General features: G+C 33.9%; 1 protein-coding gene across 1 annotated transcript; it reads left to right on the plus strand.

Annotated features, from left to right (window-relative positions):
• Nucleotides 1-7: 7 nt before the first annotated feature.
• Nucleotides 8-18,329, plus strand: LOC110441235. The gene is made up of 9 exons (XM_021484340.1): nt 8-109; nt 5,145-5,465; nt 5,786-6,037; nt 8,401-8,534; nt 8,791-9,122; nt 9,990-10,944; nt 12,033-12,069; nt 14,701-15,021; nt 15,626-18,329. The coding sequence occupies exons 1-9, from the start codon at nt 91-93 to the stop codon at nt 15,916-15,918; spliced, it is 2,664 nt and encodes an 887-aa protein (XP_021340015.1). The 5' UTR covers nt 8-90; the 3' UTR covers nt 15,919-18,329.
• Nucleotides 18,330-19,859: the final 1,530 nt, after the last annotated feature.

Genomic DNA, 19,859 nt, shown 5'->3' on the forward strand with positions numbered 1-19,859 from the left:
ATAATGAAGCGTTTAACAATACATAAGGTGATGAATCAGGTAATAGTGATGAGTTTTTGTCTATTGTTTTTCATATCTGCCTGGCTATGAATGGATCTAACTACAGATGGTAAGTAAGAACTTAGCTTTCTTATTCCAAATGTTTGTATTAACTAACTGACGTCATCTTTTCAAATAAGTACATATAATTTCGTTTTGCAACCATAGGAACTATACTTACATATTGAAATTACTGAAAACGATTAAATCATTCATATCTTGTCCACATCATACGCAATCATATTGCTCAATGATTTGGAAAATCAATCATATTGACAGTTTAGTACATCTCAAGTAGAAGTGAGATAATATTGAAAGTGTGATATGTAAGGGGATACGTAAAAATGCTACGTTATGACTTCAGAAAAGGTGAAGAAGTGAAATGTTTACGTTTACGATAATTTCGTGACAGTGAGTATTGTGAAATCCCAATCTATGAAAGAATAAACGTATCACTTAGTATCCACAATCTCTATGTGTACGTGCATTTATAAGATCAATAAAAATACAAAATGTACACAATGAGTTGAAAAGTAACAAACTGTCCAATAATAAAAATGACTTAGTTTATATTTAGTCAAACTAACTGATACGGTATGATGAAGGGGTTATGAACCCTTTTATATTTGATAAAAGCTGATTATATTGAACAAAGCTTGTCGTTTTCAATTCAAATTCTATTGATTAAAATAACATTGACTCTCTTATTAGTTTGACTTAACAATTGATGAGTTAAAGGGTTTGTTGGATATTAGAGCGTTAAACAATACCTTAAGTGATTAATCATGTCATGTTGAGTATTATTTCTGTTGTGTTTCATAACTGCCTGGCTATGAATGGATCACACAACAGATCGAAAGTAGCAGCTTAGCTTTTTATTCCAAATGTCTTTGTTAACTACCTGACGTCTTCTTTTCAATGAAGTACAAATAATTTCGTTTAACAGACTTTACTTACATATTGAAATTACTGAAAACGGCAACATCATTCATATCTTATCCACATCATAAGCATTCATCTTGATAAGTTATTGGATTTACATAGAAGTGAGTTAATATTCAAAGTGTCATAAGTTAAGGGATACGAAAAAAGCTTCAGAAGTTATGAAGAAAAGAACTTGTAAAGTTTACGATTATTTCTAGACACTGTTTATTGTGACATCCTGTCATATTAAAGATTGAACGCATAACCTAGTATCCACAATATCTGTGTGCGTGTTTTTCTAAGCTTAATTCAAAATGTACACAATAAGTTAAATAGTAAAAAATATGCAATTATCGAAATGACTTAGGCCAACTAAATACTATCGGAATACTCAAGGAATTATGAAACCTTTATCTTTGATAAAACCTGATTATATTGAAACACAGCTTGTTGTTTTCAATTCAAATCTGTTGACTAAACTTATATTGACTCGATTATTAGTTTGATTTAACAATGAATGTGTTAAAAAGTATTGTTAGATATTGGCTTTAGCATCGTTCGACTTTGATATCACTTTTCTGATTTGACCAATCAAAACACCGATAACAAACTACCATGGGAGATATTACACCTAGTAAAAACCTGGTTAGCTTGACGCTACACAGACCACGAGAAAATCCTTCTGAGACATCAGCCCATTCTATTGCGCAGAATAATCATCTTTTATCTATCAAGAGGGAATTATTCTCTAGGGGGAAACATAACGTTTAATTCCACAGTTAACTTTCATTTTCATGAAAGCCAGCAGACTATGCAGGTCATCAATTATTCGGAGAAATGAAACACGGTGTCAGCGTCTCCAAGTCTCGAGATAGGATGAGCGATTGACAAGAAGTTTAAAAGAACCAGGGTTATAAGTATAACTTACATAACTGTTAGGTGGTGTTGGTATTTTATCATCAAGATCAGAGGTGAAAAACAATTCTGCATTTTTCCAAGTCCCCACCGTTGAGGATTTGGTGCTTATCAACAACGCGTAGTGATCTGAGTTGATATGACGGGACTTTTTTCTAAATAATTAAATAATGATAATAATTTGAATTTTATTAAAAAAAATACAGAGAGGACTTTATTTCGCTGCGCATTCTTGAAAGATATTAAAATATTAGCCACACTCGTAAAATATGTTTGGAATTACTGAAGACACTGTTACATATCCTCTTTATATATCTAAAATATATAAATACGTTCAGCTGAAGTTAGTCAAGTACAGCATGTTTCTCCTTTCATCATACCACAGGTGTACTTTTCAAATTTACTGAATAATGCTGTGCAGATATAGTTTTTCCCTACATTTCCCCTCATATTTTCATAAATTTAGATACAATAATATGTCAGAGGATATTATGTGCCAGTCCGGCAGGACCGGTGTGTATTGTTCCACTCTAAGGTACTGTTGTTGTAGCTCTATAATATCCGCAATGATTCGTAATGTGTCATGCATACATGGATCTTCCCAACTTGAAACAATTCTTTAAAATGAAACGAGGCGTATCATTTTCAATGATTTTTTTATATGACTAGTTTAATTAATGTGTATGGTGGTCTTTACAATACTGATCATGTTCGTTTACATCTGCCCTTTTATAACTGGATATAACAACAGTAAATACTATCTTTTGTTCCGTAGCGAATATAAGTATATACAATCTGACCTATATGTCCAAATTTGTAATGGTTTTCCTATTTGGCTATTACATGTATACACGATTTACTTGCTTGTTAAATTTAATAAAACATTTGCATTTGGAAAGGAAGTCACAACCTTGTCCCATAAAAGCTTCCACCTAGATTAGCGTTTAAATTTGATGCAATAGCATTTACATAGGAGTGTGTTATTTTATATATTCAAAGTGATATAGGTGAGGGAAAACGATACATTAATAAATTATGAAAATTGTGACATCGACATGCAAAATATGTTACTATGTGGATAGTTTTGTGGTTCAGTGATAATCAGTTAAGAAATTCCAAACTTGCAAAAAAAAACATATTTTTTTTCAATTTACCATTGTATACGGATTTGAAGAATGCAACATGAAATGTACAGTCATATAATAAATAGTATCAAAACATCGAATAATTACCGTTTCTATGTTAACATCCGAATGGAAATATCATTTAAAAATCTCGTAATTGGTGCAACAATGACATAACCTAAACTAGACACACTCTTCATAAAACTGTATTCAATGCTTGTATAATCAGAAAAAATCTAGATCTTCCATAATTTCTAAATACAGCAAAATAAGAAAATCAATGCGAATAATTGACATTTGTTGTCATTTATGCCGTTAATTTAGATGTACAATATCTTATCTAAACTTATATATATACAGATATGAATTAATTGTTAAGCTAAATATTTACAAAAATAGTTCTAGAAAAATACATAATATTATATACAAATGTATACAAGTGAAATTCGACATTATCATATTGATGATAGAACCCTGCTCAGAAAGATAAAGAAAAATCCTATTGTTCAGATGAAGCATTAACTCTAAAATTTCAGTGACCTCCCGGAGCAGTCTGAAAAAAATATAGCCTTCTGTTTTTAAAAGTAAACAGTTTTTAAATACATATACGAAAAACATGGTGTTTATTTATTTGTATATTCCTTGGTGTTTTTTATTTAATTTTTTCTTGTTCCATCCGACTGACTTAGTAAAGTAATATACGCATTTATTCGAAGTACTGAATCCTTTTTATTCGATAAACCTGATTATAATGAAACGATATCTTGGGTTTTTTTAAACAATAACTCTGTTATTTAAACTGAAATGGACAAGTTTATCAATTTGACCATGAACATGGTCAAATTATGAATATGAATGTAATAAATAGTGACGTGGGTGATATCGAAAGTGATATTGATTATGTGTTTCAAATCCTCCTGGTTATGACCGGATATAACAACAGTCGAGAACTAACAACTTTGATTCCATTACAAATGCTTGTGTGCATCTCCTGTTCAAGTTCATGCTTTCAATGTCATTTGGCAATCATACATATTTTATTTGTTTATTTGAACTTAAATCATTGCATCTGAAAAAGACACAACTTTCATAACCTAGTAATAATTCAATAAGCTTCTACCATTATAAGCGTTTGCGTATAATGCAATTGACGTTTATTTCAGTGCTAAATTGTTTGAACTTTAGACGTCATGTAATGAAAGTTGATAAATGGCTCTGTATAATACAAAGTCTATTCATAGGTTTCCTGTCATATCAAGAGATTCATAATATAGCTTGTTTTAGATAGTACACATGTTCTAGACTATTAGTTGGTTATTTCAAAAATTCTGCATAGTCATATTTATGCACATGTTGGTAGGAATGTAATGGTTCTGAAGAAAGTGTGTTTATATACCTAATAAATATCGATGGAGAACATGGGGGTTCCATCTGGTAAGGTTGTCTGTTTATGATTTGCTATATACTTATTTTTTATCAGAAGAAGGGATATATTTACTAGAACAGTACCAAACACGTACACCTCTCATTGATCAGTGTATATAATAATAATTCAGAATTACTTGCGTCTACAATTATTAATGTTCAAGTTCGAAAAATTTCATTGAAATATAATAAAAAGTTTTGGTCGAATACATTTTTGTTAAATTTGGCCATAACAAAAATTCAAAATACTTTTTTTACATAGCTCCCCCAGTAGTAGCATTCTTGACAATCTTAGTTACATATTTGGTTATCTTTTCAAACACTTGTTCTAAGTTTCGTGATTTTATAGACAGACAAACAGAAAACTTGAACAACCGTAAATTTCCATTTAAGAGGTTTCAATCTACGTTTCATTCACACTGTTAAGTTACCGCCATTACCCGATTTCAGTCTTCGGTATATCCGGTTTTACCATAAATGAAGACTGGTTATCATCATAGAGCATATATGACATATGTAAGTTCATATATTTGACGGTAGACCTAAAGACGAAAATTGCATTCGGTGCAGAAAGAGATGTTCCATTTGGAACCTTTGTGAGGGTTATGTATCTTTATTTTTCGACAGGGAAACGTTTTTATTTGATTGTTCTTGTCTTTTTAAATCTTCTTTTTATTAATCGCATATGTGTAAATATTTTAACATTTTCCTTTACAGAAACACCTGAGTATACAAAGTACGTAGCGCTGTTTAAGGGATTAAAGGAGAGATACCGGCACATACGCGTAGTCTTCACCGGCCGAGAGGGTGCAGGGAAGACGACCCTCTGTGGCCGGGTCAAGAACGAAGATGTCGACATAAAGTTGTGTAAGCCAACTGAGGGAGCCGTTTATCACCCTGCATGGTTCGTCATTGACTGGAAATCCAAAGAATGGGTGTATAATGCTGACCAATCGCCTGCGAGTGTGGTTACAACACGTATGGGTGCATTGGTGAAGACCATAGAAACATTAGAAAGAGAAGCTGGTTTACAAGCAGGTAATCTACGGATACTTTACATAAAGTCAATGGATAAACCAGTATGTGAGCAATGACACATATTTTATGTACCCTGTAGTTTCTTTTGATTCCATTTTTACTGACTTTACAATGGAAATGTTTCTTTATGTCGTACACAATATCATATATATAACTTAATCAAGAAAAACAAATAAAGAGCAATCTTCATCGAGACTTCACAATGGAAATGTTTCTTTATGTCCTACAAAATATATTACATATAACATAACCAAGTAAAAACATAAAAAAAACGATCTTCATTGAGACTTGTTCTCATGTTTCATTGTATGCTATTATAGGGTCCAAAGACGGCTCATTCGGATTACCTTTGTCAGAAAACCCTGCAGCAGACGCAGATAAAACATACCACGAATCGTTGGAAGTCAACTTTGCTTCATTTGAGGCAAAAGCTGATGGAGCGTTTCTATCTCTGTGGTATATGGGTGGACACACGTCATTTCAAGCTTCACACAATGTGTTCATATCATCACATGGTGTATACCTTCTAGTCTTCAGGCTGACAGACTTTCTCAAAGACAAGTTGGAAACTGGTAAGTAAATGAACGATCCAATTTTCCTCCTTTCAATGCATATGCAAACGTTCAAAGATACCTTAACACCATTCATCTTGCAAATAACAAATAAATGTCAATCGACTCGTTTTCCCGTTTATAAATTTATTTATTTTTTACTAGTATCTTATCAACATCAAGAAACGAGGCCAACCTTTAAAGCATCGGTGGAGAGAGAAACGAAGACTATAAATAAAAACTGTTTTGTAGATATGAAAACACAACATAATATTTAACAACAGGTGGTAACAAGGACAAAAAAGAATCTCTGAATTCTATTTGTTTATATTGACGAAAATGTAGAACTGTGAGGGTACAGTAAAAAGATGGATACATTTTTTAGATGGTTAGGGTGTGGAATGAAAATGTATATCTTTTGTATTGTATATATAAATGATAATATTTTGTAGTGTACATTGTAATCATACTTTAATCATACATCTTATTTGAACATTATTGCGATGAATCACACGGTAAGGTAATGAAGCGGTGTCCTTGAAAAATTGAAGGATAAGTGTTGATTTTGTTTCGTTAGTTTGATATAATAACAATGTTGAATGATTTTGCTGTAATGATTAGCTTTGGTTGGTTAGTTGACACCTCCGGGTATAGCAGATGAAATCAGAGAAAAGGAGAAAAATCTAATACGAAGCAAATGCCTGACCCTTGGCCATGATGAACATCTAAGCGTGTTCTGATTGACAAGCGTCAATGAAAAATAGCTAAGTACAAAAGCGAGGTTACAATCCTTTTGCAACCCATTTCTATGTTTTTGGGGAAGAAGAGTACAGATAGAAATCAGACTACGGTGTTCTATGGACATTGCAATTGCTCCAGTAAGAATATAGATTTGGCGTGAAAAAAGAAACTCTGATTCCAGGGATGGAACTGATGAAAAGCCAGTCTAAGATTATAATCAATTTGAGTTCCTTTGCTACAGGAAGTTACAGTATATCCTTGATAGGGCTATGCTACAATGCTTATTTTGTTGACATTTTACGGGTTAGGCTGTGTTTAAACCTAGCTGTGCACGAATATTTATTTAATAAATTAATCAGATTTAGATCAACATGAATATATTAGTATGTTATATTATTATACATGGCAGTAGGAGCTAAATGTAACTTGCAAAAAACAATATGTTACCAAAAACGAACGTATCATGGGTAATATACTGAAATAAACATATGAACCAACGTTTGTCAAACGTCATCCCACAGGAGAGATTTCTTAATCAAGCAAATAACACTGTAACCACACACTAGCTTTTATTTATATACATAACGCATCAAACGGGGAAATCATTTCTGAGACAGAAAAGTTAAGTTTTTTTAAATTTATTGATATACATATGTTAACCATTTTACTTTTATGATCTTTATTTTATGATAATTGTCGTTATCTACACATCACATGTTATATTATATATTTCATTACCTCTTCAACTTTTATTACATTTACACATACCGTGCTAATGCTTTTAAATATATTCATTTTTATCTGATGTTATCTACGCTACTCGCATCATGTCTGTTTAAAAAACAAAATCACCATGGCCCTAAATGACCATAGTTCTTTAGTTCAGTCTTTTCTGTTGTCTTGCTAGCGCTAAATTAACTGAATAATCCAATAGCATAGACGTGTATCTTTAATTGTCTATGTTACATAAACGGAACTTTTGAATGAAATATTAAAAATAGATACTGAAATTTGGAGGTTGTGTTTCTTTTGCTTGTCAGTATATATATATAATCACGAACATGCAACTTAAGCGTTAACTGTTAGTTAATACATGCTAATTTAATATAGTTCCTATCTATGGGGAAAATATTTCGACGCAATTCAACCAGAGACCCATGCAATCGATTTCTTTGACACCTAGAACACTCCGTTCCAGCCCAGGTACTCTTTAAATTCTGTGGATTCTTAACCAGCAATATGCTGATCTGACAATTCTCATTTATAATCTTTTCCGAGCCGTAGCTTTTAATCCGTAAAAAATATTTAACGCATTATGTAATTTGAAATTAAACAGTCATTTATTACATTTTCAAGTTCTTAACATAAATGGGATTCATGCCCCCTCTCCTTCTGTTCCTATAACAAACAAACAAACGTTGAAATTAAACTTATTTTTAGACCCTCCTTCTAACTAAAGAAATTATTCTGGTCGGAAATAACACATGTGTCGTATTTAAGTTGGAGGTGTATACACTTGTTTTTAACTTTTTGCCTATAGAGTTGAATGGTATATGTTTAAATAAAAAAAACACCATATATGTATCCGTATTTCCGATAGACACCTTTGCTTTTTAATAATCATGTATTCTTTTTGAGTCCAGATAGACTAAAGAAATGGATCCGATTGATTGGCACATTTTCGTCAGTTGAACTCAATTCGCCAAAATTGAAGCCACATGATCCTCCACTTATTTTCGTCGGTACCTTCCTGGATGAGTTTAAGAGAACGACTAAGGTAAATATGATAAATATCAATTTTGTGTCAATATTATCATAAAAAATAATAACAAACAAATGTTAGCGCTAATTCATTTAATTATATACATATATTTTTGCTAAGATAAAAATAAACATGTATTTTTGTACACATTGTATGCTGCTCTGATACAAATTAATTGTCCTTAAGTGTTTTTCTACCTTGACAAACTCATATGCTTTGTTTTTAATACAAAAAAGTAAAATGTAAAATATTGTATTGATTACCATTCCAGGATTACGCCCAACTGGTAAAGACAATAATGTCAAGCATTGCAAAATTCCCCGAACTTTCAGCTCACAAATTCGTCAGGTTCTGTACAGCCGATAACAGCCTTGGAAAGGACGACACAGAACTGAAAAAACTGCGAGGTTTAATTACAGACGCAGCTAATCATCAAGATCAGTGGGACAGAGAGCTCCCGACCAGATGGTTAAAGCTGGAGATGGACTTACTTAAAGCCAGAGAAGAAGGAATCAGGATGCTCACTTTGGCGATGGTTATTGAAGTAAACAAAAAGTCTGTAGCCCCTTTAACGGACGAGGAGGAAATGAAAATGGCACTAGAGTGAGTATGTCTTCAAAGGTGTTACGTAAACATATATTGTAATGATTAACTAAGTATTGGTATCATCATTTAATGAGCAATTATGTGTTTGGTGTTATCAATTCGTATTCGTATTTTTGTACGAAGAAAAACGAACATATCAGAAGCATTGAAGGTGGCTCCAAATTTTTTTTCCACATGATTTAAATGTTGTGACAGTTTTAATAAAAGTGTTCGTGTATATTTTAAGGAATAATACAATAATTTTTTTCAGATTTCAATATCTATTTTACTAAATTCTATTGTATTTGTGTCCTTATCTAAAATGCTCTTTTAAGGACTAATCGAGTTATTTAAACTGACTATAACGACAATTATGACAGACAAGGGCATGAGATACAGTGCTAACAATGCTTGTATCCTATTTTCCCCAAATCTTCAGATACCTCTGTTACAATGACAACTCAGAAATATCAAAATATCAAACTGTCAACAGAAGCTTTATTAACAGAAAAGTCATTACTCGGCAGTATCGTATATTTATTTTATAAAAATTTACACATTTCACTGTGGATTGTTCCAGTTGACACAATACAATACATTCAAAAACAACTGGAAACTATTTTATCCATTCATTTATTGTTTGTCATTTTTGAATATAAATAATTGAATTGAAACAAAAATATCAATTCAGTATGATTGTGAAATATCGATGGTGGATGTGATACAATGTTTTGTTGCTAATAACACCATTTGAAATTGAATGTAGATTTCAAAACTATCTTAACATCCGTTAGACCTGTGAATTTATTTATATATTTTTTTCAATCCATTGGGTCGTGTAACTAAATACAAGTTATGTATAATACCTTTATTTATTTTGTGTAGGTACCTTCATTGTACAAGGTCTGTGATTTATTTTCGGGAGTTTGACTTCATCATCAACGATCCGCAGTGGCTTGCTGATTTTTTCAGCATCTTCATAACCGACGACCAGTTTCTCCCAACAGATGACCTCCTGCTCACTCGAGATTTAGAGCTGTGTACGACAAAGGGCGAGTTGACCCACGAGTTGATCGATGGTCTTCTCAGCCTGGAAAAGAACCAAAGGTTTCGTCCCCATAAGTCCAATCTCCTGGCCCTGATGGAAAAGTTCGGGCTGATAGTAAGGATACTGATGTCGGGAACCACTACAGAAAATGCACAGTTCAGTGAAACGTACACCATTCCGAGCAAACTTATGGAGCTACAAAACTTTGACGGTATAACAGAGAAGGTCAGTTACCTCCAACAAAGCAATCTCTTTGTCTCTAAAACCTTATGCTTCGTGTTCAAAGATGTTTCCGTACCAGATGAGCTGTTCCACAGAATCTTTGCCAAGATCATGAGGACGTACAAAGTAGCGTCACTATCAATACAAGGTTTAGAGGAGGCAGCTGAACGTGACCAGGCGACGACAGACAATACCACTTGTCTATATTCGGGTTTTGGGTGTTTCGAGGTCAACGACCTTTGCAGAGTGATCGTGTCAATGCACGCAGAGAGGTCAACAATCGCCGTGACTGTGATCAGTCTGATAGAGATCGAGCTTCCCGCAGATACCGGACCACGTATTAGGCTAAAACTCGAACAGATTCTACGAGACACGTTGCAAATGAGTAACCAGCTACACTTCCAGTACGCACACCAGCTGCACTGCAACTTCCACCTGAGGCCATATGACACCCCAGTACAACTGTACGGCATCATCCACTCAGAGAGGGGCGTGCCCTGTAAAGGTGTAGAATGCCGAGGACAACATCGACTAACAAAAACGGACAGCACTTTTTGGGACATCGAACAGGTAACATGCTTATATTTATAATTCGCATATCGTTTTAAAATAAACTGTAGCAGCACTGGGTGACACAAATAAATAATTGTCAGTATGCACTACTGTCCGTTATAAGTCGATTTTCAAAGGACGCAATCCATAAAATACGTGAGGTTGCGATGCAATTCGCAGTGTTATAGTCGTTCAATTTGAATGTTGAAAAATATGAATAAAAAGAAAAGAGACACAGCAGAAGGTAAACTCAAAATATTAGTATTGCAAAAGTCTTCATTTTAACGATGTTGTTATCCTGGATCAACACATGCTCAGCATCAAAAATAATGTCCAATTGATGTATCGCAAAGACTTTGATAATGTACGTTGAAACTTATAGATGTAGTTTCTTTTTCATTTAGAAAAGTTAATAACTAAAGAGGAGAACTAGTGAAACTGTTCTTCCCTATTATACATGTAGTTAAAATGCACTAAACTTTTAAGCTGTCACTAAATAATAATCATGAAACCAGTATTTCGTGAACGAAAACATTGTTTTTTTCTTAGCAATTCACTATTGGTCTAAATCTTCCTTTGCAAATATTATACATGTAGAAAGGTGACTACAGGTTAACGACTGCATTCTTTATTTCCGAGTTTCTAAGATTAATTAAATCTCTCATCCCCTTGGGGTGAGATAGGGAATCTCAACCCGAGGGTGAAGATTCTTACGTTGCCAAACACGAGGCTTTGCCGAATGTTTGGCAACTTTAGAATCTTTCCCCGAGGGTTGAGATTCCCCTATCTTACCCACATGAGGGTGAATGATTCTTTTTCTCTTACCCCGTTCTCCCAATGTGTATCATATACACAATGTAATGATAATGTTACATGCTAAATTCAGGGTTGACGTGACATTGATGGATTGTTGACGTGGCGTTATACCATTGTTATGAATAGGGGAATCCCCCCATCTCAACCGTAGGGTGAGACAAGGAAATCTCACATCGATAAAAGTGCGGATACACCTGTCCAGGGTAATAGAAAGTTTAAACCATACACAAATTATGACGGTATTAATTGGGAAAGTAATATTTATCCTTGATAACGTTTGTCTTTTTTAGCACTTAGCGACGGTTGAAGGCAGAGAAAATGTCGCAGGTAAGGAAGAATTCAAACTAAGCTTGTCTGTAAATGATCTAAGATTTAGAAAGTAAACGGATTCAGTGTATGCGTGTATTAATTGCCTCGTTGGAATTTGAAAATAATTCGGTATATTTCAGTTTATACTTGTATGTGTGCGATTGATATTTCTCAAGCCCAGGGGATTAAATAGGTTTTATAGAAATTCTGCCGTTTCATATGTGAATCAATAAAGTTAGTCAAGTATTTAATCATATATGGTATGTATTGCTGTGAGCATGGCATTATATTTAATATCTTCTACATATAGTGTAGATAACTCTACTTGACAACGTGTAATGTGTGGTCAGTATCAGGACAATATATATCATGTTCTAAAAATTGCGTCACCTTCAATAACATCAGTTTACAAATAACAGGTGTACGAAACACTGTCCGTAAGCCAAGATTACTACTTCTTAAAATATTGGCTTGAGGGGATAATATAGTTTTAAATAGAACAAATAACAACTAAGTAGTTAATGTACAACATTCAATTACTGTTGTATATATAACATATATAGAAAAGTCAAACTACATCACACATAATTGATATATCCATCATACAAAAGAATACATTGACATACAATTTGAAAACATAAAAAAATGGCATTTCTGGGGCAAACTCAGTGACGGTATAGAGTGTCGACGCTATTCCTCGACTAGCTGGCAATTACATGTCTCTCTATAAATGTGTGCAGGCTATGCTGTTACACTAAATAGAGTGCGAGGATGTAATAAGTGGTGGTGGAGCCGTTTCCGCCTTATCTACTTCTTTGGGTGCATTGCAGGCCAGACTCGAAGAGGAATAGCGTCTTATATGTTTTAACTTTATATAATTCTTATGTTTTACCCAGACTGGCTGTAACTCTTTGTCTACATTACTCCAGTCTGACTGGCTGTAACTCTTTGGTTACATTGCTCCAGTCATTGCTCCAGTCTGACTGGCTGTAACTCTTTGGTTACATTGCTCCAGTCTGATGTTGGGGTAACTTATATAAAAGTTATAGCATTAAATGGGACCACTTAGACTGGCTGTAACTCTTTGGATACATTGCTCCCGCCTGTGTTGTTGTATCCCAATATTATGTAATAGAATAATTTTTCATTAATATCTGAATATAGTGAAATAAATATATCATTCAATTTTTGGGGAAAACAAGGCGAATATATAACTCACTGGTATCAACTATACTTCATATGTATCAACTGAGATTGCCCAATTATTTGTTGTTTCACACCTGATATCATTATATGATATCGTACATAAAACTCATATAAATTTACTATCTTAATTAAAAACCGCTGTCATTCATATTTACAGGTATGTGGTTGGGGTGGTGATGGTAAACCCGAAAAATAAAACTTATGAGATTGGTCATTTAGCTCCGGACGCTGGGGAAAAAGTGACCAGCAAGCTATCAAGAATCCTCAAAGCCAATCAGACAGCGATAAGCTAACACGTGTCCGGTCACTCTCTTCATAGACCGCTCAGGCCCTGGTTATGTATACGGTCGATGTTCCTATATAAAAAACCTACAGATCATGATTGTCACTGACAATCATATATATACACGATGTTTAGGTTAATGTTGCAGACTAGTCCATCGAGGCTTGACTAGTATTAATAGAAATATTATTTGTCCAGGCTTATGTACATAAGCCTCAAAAGATACTGCTATCCTCGATACTATGTATGTTTCCGAACTGCAGACCGAAGGAAACGGGCCTAGTCAAAGATAACCAGCAACAAGTGACACAGTAAAATCTTGTTCTTAAACTGTTTCATTGAAAGCTATTGTGCGAACGATTTAAAAATGTAATAGTTCAGTTGCATTTTCTGAAAACCTATCATTTCGGTTAGGAAATACGAAAACATCCATGAGAGTAAGTCTAAATAAGCAAATATAACAAATTGCTGCCATTTAAAGAGTAGTATCGTTTGATGTATATTTTTGTTATATAGTTATTACCAGAATTGATACCCATCATAAGCAATCACCATTACCAGATTATCAACTTTAGTTACAACACAGTCAGTGTGCTACAATTCCTATTCCGTTTTAATAGTGTAATGTTACTGCGGCAAATACACCTTTTTACCGGTATGACCGTGCTTCTCATAATTAAATTCATGATTTGTTTGATAGTTAACTGTTTTAACGTACCAATTTCGTCCACCTTTGATCGAAATAAGGTAAATTTCTTATGCACAACCAACGATTTTAACGCCCATGTAGATCACTAGTTATGTACATTTTAAAATACTCTCTAGACTCCATTGCATTAGTTACAGTTTTTATCAACTTTTATGGATGTTTTAAAGATCCCTGCCTTCCCTGACGCAATATTTTGATAAAGATCGACACGTTTAAAATCAAAATATACATTTCCCTAATCTTCGCAGCAAATAAACATAAATTGGAATAGTCACGATGTACATATATGTGACAAATACTTGACGCATCAAGTTGTATATTCGACTTCAAACTATCGAATAGATGATTGAGTGACACTTATGTAAACATTGAGGACTTCAATTGTTATCTTTGCATAGTTGTTCCCAGAATGTAATATGTCTTACTATTAGTTGTCCTCTGATTGGTTTAGAAACGACGGAGGGTGAAACAAACATCTCTAACAGAAGGCCGACGCCCAGGGAACTTGGTCGTTTGTCCCGTCTGGTCGACGCATCCAGCTGTGAATGCCTTTTTATTCAGCTTGGTCTTCCTTACCCAGAAATCCAGACCACCAAATGGGAGTCACAAAGCTTGGCGGGAATCACTCTGATTACAAAGATGTTTCTCAAATGGACAAACATTTACCCGAATCAGACGTTCCAGGACATCCAGCAAGCTATGACGGAGGCTAAGATGGCAGCTGAATGTATCAGCGAAGTGTTAGAAACTGACGAGGAATCACAAGATCAAGGTTAGAGGAAGAAATACCCTGCACATCATAAAAACACGACATATGCAAACTTAAACTACGTATTGTGCTACAGCATATGTATGTTTCTATGGTATTTAAGGAATGTTTTCTATTTTGGTCCGGTCGTTTAGTGCTTGCCTCTTGAATTCGGGTGAACAGAAAACCCTCTTAAATTTTTTACGATATTTTCTGTGAACGCTTGGCATTTATTCCATAAATAAGGCTAACCAGTTGTTACAATTTTCGTCTTTAAAACGTATGAATATGTGGTTCAATAAAAGTCACAGCCTGAATTTTTGCATAAACCTTGATTAATTGATTTTTTGACATCATACATCAGTATCACATTCGTGAAAAGTTTGCACACATGTATGCTATTCATATCTAATTATTTATAATAATGGTTCTTTGTATTAACTTATTAATCGGTAACCTTACATGAGGAAATTAGGAGGGAAAAATCTGTAAACGTTAGCTGTAGGTTTATCTTTTCATACATTCATTTCAGTACCTTGCAGGTATATGTAGAATTTCCTGTAATCAGTTGTTTTTAAACTTTTCCACAGGGAATATGACTTAAAGGGAAAAAATATTGTGTTTGCAGATATGGTTCCAGTCGATGTCTGGAATAGAACCCCGTCTGATGCTGAGATAGAGAAAATCGTCACCAATGTTGGCAGTGCTTTCTTTAACCTGTGTCTGGAGCTCGGATTGTCACCTCCAATAATAGAGCAGCATGAACTTGGTCACCCTGTCAATATCCAGGCAAGGATGAGTGCTCTACTCCGGTATTGGATAGACAGATTCCAGACGAAGGCAACCATTGGCAGGTTGTTGACAGCGATGAAGGTTTGTCGGATGGACTGGCATACAACAGCACAGATTTGGTCACCATGATTAGGAAGGACAATATGAACGTGTGAAATAAGTTCACGTCACTCTGGACATTCACACACCTTCCGTCACACATGTACATATATAAGATAGGATTAATGTTATCACAAGTTCACTGACACTTTATAATTAACTAAAAAAATAATTAGCCAAACCTTATAAATAAATATTATTGGAACCAGAAAAAAAACGTAGAAATGATACTAATGACAAAGCATTAATATTTAACAGTTCAGACAACACGTTAGGACAAAACAAAGGTGTCTATCATATGTGTGTGTGATTTACTCAATGTTAATGGTGAGTTTTCTAAAACAGAATTAAAATCAATTTCCGATGAAGATTTTAGAATTCTGGAGACCTTTATATATTGCTTTGTCATTGTGCATAGACCATTCATATTCATGGGTGAAATATATAAAGCTGAAAATGACTTTCTATCAGGACTGCAGTTAATTAGAATGGTTAATATAGTGCGGTTGTTATCCCATCCTGAGATGATAGCGAGAATAAACTATCAACGAAATATAGGCACATTAAAATATATTAATTACATCATAACAATATATTATTGGGGTCTTTTTGGCACCTAGGTGATGGCATATTAACATTTTGTATAATTTTGATATTTTCTTTAATATTGAGCCTTTATGCACGATTTTCCTGAGAGATGTTTGTATATATTTATTGCTTTGTGTTTTCATGTATATTTAGAGGTCAAATACTGAGTGATTTTGACATTGTTTATTTGCATTATTAGTTCTGAATATATGTAGCATGCTTAGAATACTTCACGTGTGAAATCTTCGATTTTATTACAGCAGATTTGTATTGTTAATCATTGTCCTGTAATCGGAGTTTACATTTTTTGTCATATGAATATCTAGACATAGCGTTGTACGCTGTAAATTACCTTTTGAGGCTCTTTACACAGTGTTATGCCCCTTTGTACATTTAAAAAACCACATTGATTTGTTTTGAAATAATTATGAAGATTGAGACAGTTTCCGATCCCTTTACAAGGGGTTTGTCACAGGTAACAATCAGAAAAAACCCAGATGTTAACGTATTCAGACCTTTAGTCAAATATATAATAGTATGTTATCAAAGATCGCCCCATCTTACAGTAAAATGAACTTTTCTAAGTAATTAAGCTTTCATTTGTGTTAATTGTCAAGATTCGTCAATATTCTGATTATGTAGAACTTTCTTTTCACAGGTAATTACGATGTAACAAAATGAATCAAATACGTACACAACCAACATAATAACGGGCTGAAATACGTAAAGCCGGTCGCTGCTAAATGCGCTTAATCACGATTTTGGTGTTCTCACGCAAAAATATCCCTGTTCAAAGCATTAAATACTTTTTGCTTCTAATGTTGCATCGGATATTAACATATAGATATCATGGTACGATACATGGCATTTCCAATCAAATAGTTAGCTTTGTGTATCATTTAACAACGTTGCCTTATCCAAAAATATTCGCTCAAAAACAAACTATGAGATATCTAGCCTTGTTTACTACAATATAATTTCTATCTATGGGATAATATAAATTGTTGTTTTTTATTTTGTATTTTTCTCATTTATTTGTGTTTTAGAATGTAATGTTTAATTCTTACTTGCAGTGTCCTATTTAAAGGGAAATGAGAATCCATTAAACTTCAAATAAACAGCCCTTTTCTCCATCATATGAAAATGAACACTTTCCAACATTTTACAAATCTAGTAGCAAATGAAGTGGTAACTGTAAACTACTGCCAAATTTGTGACATTATTTTATTGCCGTAAAATTGAATTTCGTACAATTCGGCTAGCAATAACTAGGACATAAAAAATGCTGCTGTACTTCAAACGTATTACACTGCATATGTTTCAAGAAATTTTGCTTTTGTATCTCATGTACGGCATTTTGTCATCTTTTTAACCAAATCATATATGGTTAGTATAATGTGTAAAACGATAAAGAATGGTATGCATATCAAACATTTGTTGGATTACGATTTGTGTTAAATACTTGTCGGAATATGATGTATGACAAGCACTTGTTGGATTACGATTTATTAACATATGTTGGTTAAAATGTAGAGCAAACATGTGTTGGATTGCAATGTAGGGCAAACATTTGTTGGATTACGATGCTCGACCAACACTACTTTATTACGATTGATAAAAGGTGTTTTTTTGGATTACGATGTGTGACAAATACCTGTTTGTTTACAATGACAAAGGTTATGTTTTGAGCTACAAACACATTATATTTGACATGTATAAAGATACTTGTTTTACTAAGATGTTTGCCATTTTGTGATTTTTCATAATAAGATCACTGCATATAACTTACTTTGTATCCCATTTGCATTTTTGTTTGCTATCCGCTTTACTTAATAAATATAGAGTGAATTCTTTGTTTTATGAGTTGTGAGTGATGCGTATGATTTGGTATACCAAAAAGCATAATCACACTGAAAGGAAATCCCCCAGCCCCGACCCCCAAACCACGCTCAAATGATATAGTACATCACAATTAAAAAACTATAACAAACAATGATTATCATTAAAAAATAACTGTCATAGCTGTATCTAATGATTATTGTAAATGAAAGTGTTTTTTTATTGTTTGTTTCTAACAGATACATAACATTGCGTTTCAAATGTAAACAGTTTACCTTCTAGAAACAAAGTTTAACTTATTATTACTTTGAGAAGTACTTTTGTTAAAGTGTAGCGAATGGACTATGGTCTTGTAACGGTGATATATAAACGACTTAGTTTAATTGAAAATTCCTGCTTGTGAAATGGAAACTGATCACGTCTTTTTGCAAACTGTGATATAACTTGAAGCGTGGGCATCACGGATAATCCGCTCCCACAGCATCTGTTTCTCAATAAATACGGCTTGGTGGTTAAAACCAAGGTGATGCTAACGCATGCCCTTTGGTTTCGGTGAACGAATTTAATTACACGACATATTACTTGCTAATAATTCCACCGAATCTGTGAAGTCCATACATGAAATCAAAGCCATAATGTGTTTGACATTCCTGTATTGCACTCTATTTCAGTATTTGATGTCAAGATGAATTGTTCAATCATAGAGGTCATTGCGACTTTGTTTTAGAATTCGACACACACCCTTTCTTCGAATCGTCCGTTTATAAAACAGTGCCTGAGATACGCTCCGGAAACCATTCATTAAGTACTTAAGGTCAAAGACAAAAAAGGTCAAATGGAGGTTATATGACCGGATTTTAGTATGCAACACCTTTCTTTGTTGGGTTTTGGATCGATTTTATTTTGCTGAACGTCCTATTAACATATAAGGTCATTTAGGGAATGATGTGCTGTGTGCCTTCGGCATGGTATGTTAGTGAGATAGCACTAGTATAAAGTCGGCATGAAATCCGCGCTATAATAAGGAGGCAAGTACACCAACATACCCTTCTGTACCACACTTACACGCATTCATGCTTACATACCGCACATGGAGGCACGTCCTTGAATGACATTAGCTGTTAATATGATGTTAAAGTATAGAAAACCAAACCAAACCAAACCAATCTGTTCATGAAACAGCGGCTGCGATATACTCCGGAACCACAATCAGACCGGCTGACAGACGCACGGCCGGACGGACGAAGCGAGAACTAAATACGCCTGACTTCAGTCAAAACAGGGATATAAAAGTAACTATAACCATATATACAACAATAGAGAGCAAAAGGTAAACCTATGTCGGTCAACAACTAGAAAAGCACAATGCCAAGTAGAGACTCGTGACAAAAGCACTTAAGTTTAAATGGTGCGACGGAAGACGACTAGTAAACAACTATAATTTACAAGCAGTTATCTGGAACGCTTGATGAACTTTCATGACCCACATAATATCGCCTAAAAGATAACCATTATATTAATGAGCATGTGTCTTATGTTAGCAA

This window comes from Mizuhopecten yessoensis, unplaced genomic scaffold, assembly GCF_002113885.1.
Source record: "Mizuhopecten yessoensis strain PY_sf001 unplaced genomic scaffold, ASM211388v2 scaffold715751, whole genome shotgun sequence".
Lineage (NCBI taxonomy): Eukaryota > Metazoa > Mollusca > Bivalvia > Pectinida > Pectinidae > Mizuhopecten > Mizuhopecten yessoensis.

What these genes read in the sequence shown, in the direction of transcription:
- LOC110441235 (XM_021484340.1), top strand. An exon ending in CAAAGACAAGTTGGAAACTG is followed by an intron (nt 6,038 to 8,400) that starts GTAAGTAAATGA and finishes TTTTGAGTCCAG; the next exon opens with ATAGACTAAAGAAATGGATC. An exon ending in CTTTTTGGGACATCGAACAG is followed by an intron (nt 10,945 to 12,032) that starts GTAACATGCTTA and finishes TGTCTTTTTTAG; the next exon opens with CACTTAGCGACGGTTGAAGG.